At 51.9% G+C, this 1,853-nt stretch overlaps 1 protein-coding gene across 1 annotated transcript in view; it reads right to left on the reverse strand.

Moving 5' to 3' along the window:
* Positions 1-115: 115 nt before the first annotated feature.
* The window catches only part of Tbc1d22b (TBC1 domain family member 22B), a 56,268-nt gene continuing 54,530 nt past the window's right edge, over positions 116-1,853 (reverse strand). The window contains exon 13 of the mRNA XM_005360322.2: positions 116-1,086. Within this exon, the coding sequence (XP_005360379.1) occupies positions 958-1,086 (129 nt within the window). The 3' untranslated portion in view covers positions 116-957. The remainder of the gene's footprint in view (positions 1,087-1,853) is intronic.

The following is a 1,853-nucleotide window of genomic DNA, read 5'->3' on the forward strand; positions in this document are numbered from 1 at the left end:
GAAGAAGAAGAAGAAGAAGAAGAAGAAGAAGAAGAAGAAGAAGAAGAAGAAGAAGAAGAAGAAGAAGAAGAAGAAGAAGAAGAAGAAGAAAAACAATAAAACAAAACCATCCTTTTTCTCCCTCCTCTCCTCCTCTGCCCTGGTCCCTCTCAAGGGACCATCAGATACCTGGTCCCTCCGGTCCTTCCCAAATAGTTCTGATGGGTTCGTCTGAACACAAATCCAGACATGTGGCAAAATGCTGATGGGCTTGCCACGCAACACACACGCACACACACCTGCGATCATTGGAGCACACACACATACACGCACGCACACACAGACACATGCACACCATGTGAGATTCGTAGGTGAGGAAAGGGGAGACGCAATCCCTAGCCCTTGCGTGTAGGCCTCTCCTCAGGGCTATGAACACGGTGTCTCCTCCACCTGAGAAGGAAGGGCTCACACTCACTGGCTCAGCTGGGGCAGGGGGAGGCAGGGAGTGAGGGGGAGAAGGGTGGGGCCAGGGTCTTCGTCCCTGACCTGTGACCAGACCAAATGAGTCCCACAAAGCAACAGCACGAGAGCGGAATACCCCATGCCGTGGGATGAGAATTTGTGTCTTTCCTGTTAAAAAGAAGAAAACAAAGTAAAAGAAAACCACACCAGCTGGGTCCTGGGCAGAGCCAGCGGTGCCTGGAGGGGCAGTGTGGGGCAAACCGGAGCCTCCTCTGTGTCCAGTGTCACCTCCTCCTCTGCCCCTCCACACGCACAGAATACTGACAGTGGTCCCAGACACATCCAGAGACACGACGTGGCGGATGCTGTGAAGTTAAGACCTGGGCGGTGGTGCCGGGGGTGAGCTTTGTACAGCAGGAGTGGTTCCTGGCCAGGGTCCACGGCTTGCACAGTGGCCACAGTGATGAAATTGCCATCAGAGATGGGGGCAGTCTGGGTCCCCGGGGGAGACAGCACCTATCGGCGGTAGTGGTTGGGGGCGTCTGCAAACATGTACTTGAGTCTATATGCCTCAGCCAGCAGCAGCCCGATCTCCTCATTGCCCCAGTGGATCGTAGGCAGGTTCTGCAGCAGCATGAGGAGGCCCTGCAAGGCAAGGAAGGCCCTTCATCTCTTTACAGTCTGCAGCCGGAGGGAGGCCCAGAAGACCCTGCTCCAGGGCCTGGAATGGGGCCCCCCTCCTGGGCCACATGAACCCCAGGGTCTAGCCTTCTGCCTCCTACACATCATGCAGCTCTGGGTCCCTTGCTCAGTCCAGGTGTTCAAATCCTCCAGAGTCTCCCACACACAACACTGCCTCTCCCATATATGATGAGCAGAGAATGACCACAGTAAAAAAAAAGTAAAATAAATACTCGCTCCCAGTTCAGGGACAGCCAAGGCTACACAGAGAAACCAAAACAAGGGACTGGAGAGACAGCTCAGCGGTTAAGAGCACTGACTGTTTTTCCAGAGGACCCGGGTCCAATTCCCAGCACCCATATGGCAGCTAACAACTCTCTGTGACTCCAGGATCCAGCACCCTCACACAGGTATACATACAAGCTAAAATACCAATAAAATAAAATAATTTTTTTTAACCCAGAAAAACCAAGACAAACAAACAAAAACCACTGCTCTGGGGGCATCCCTTTAGTCCTTTTCAATAGATCTGTTTCTTTTCTTTTTTTTTAAAGATTTATTCATTTATCATGTATACAACATTCTTTCCATGTATGCTTACATGCCAGAAGAGGGCACCAGATCTCATTACAGATGGCTGTGAGCCATGTGGTTGCTGGGAATTGAACTCAGGACCTGTGGAAGAGCAGCCAGTGCTCTTAACCTCTGAGCCATCTCTCCAGCCCCCATCT

The sequence above is a fragment of the Microtus ochrogaster genome, linkage group LG2, assembly GCF_000317375.1.
Source record: "Microtus ochrogaster isolate Prairie Vole_2 linkage group LG2, MicOch1.0, whole genome shotgun sequence".
In the NCBI taxonomy this organism is placed as follows: domain Eukaryota; kingdom Metazoa; phylum Chordata; class Mammalia; order Rodentia; family Cricetidae; genus Microtus; species Microtus ochrogaster.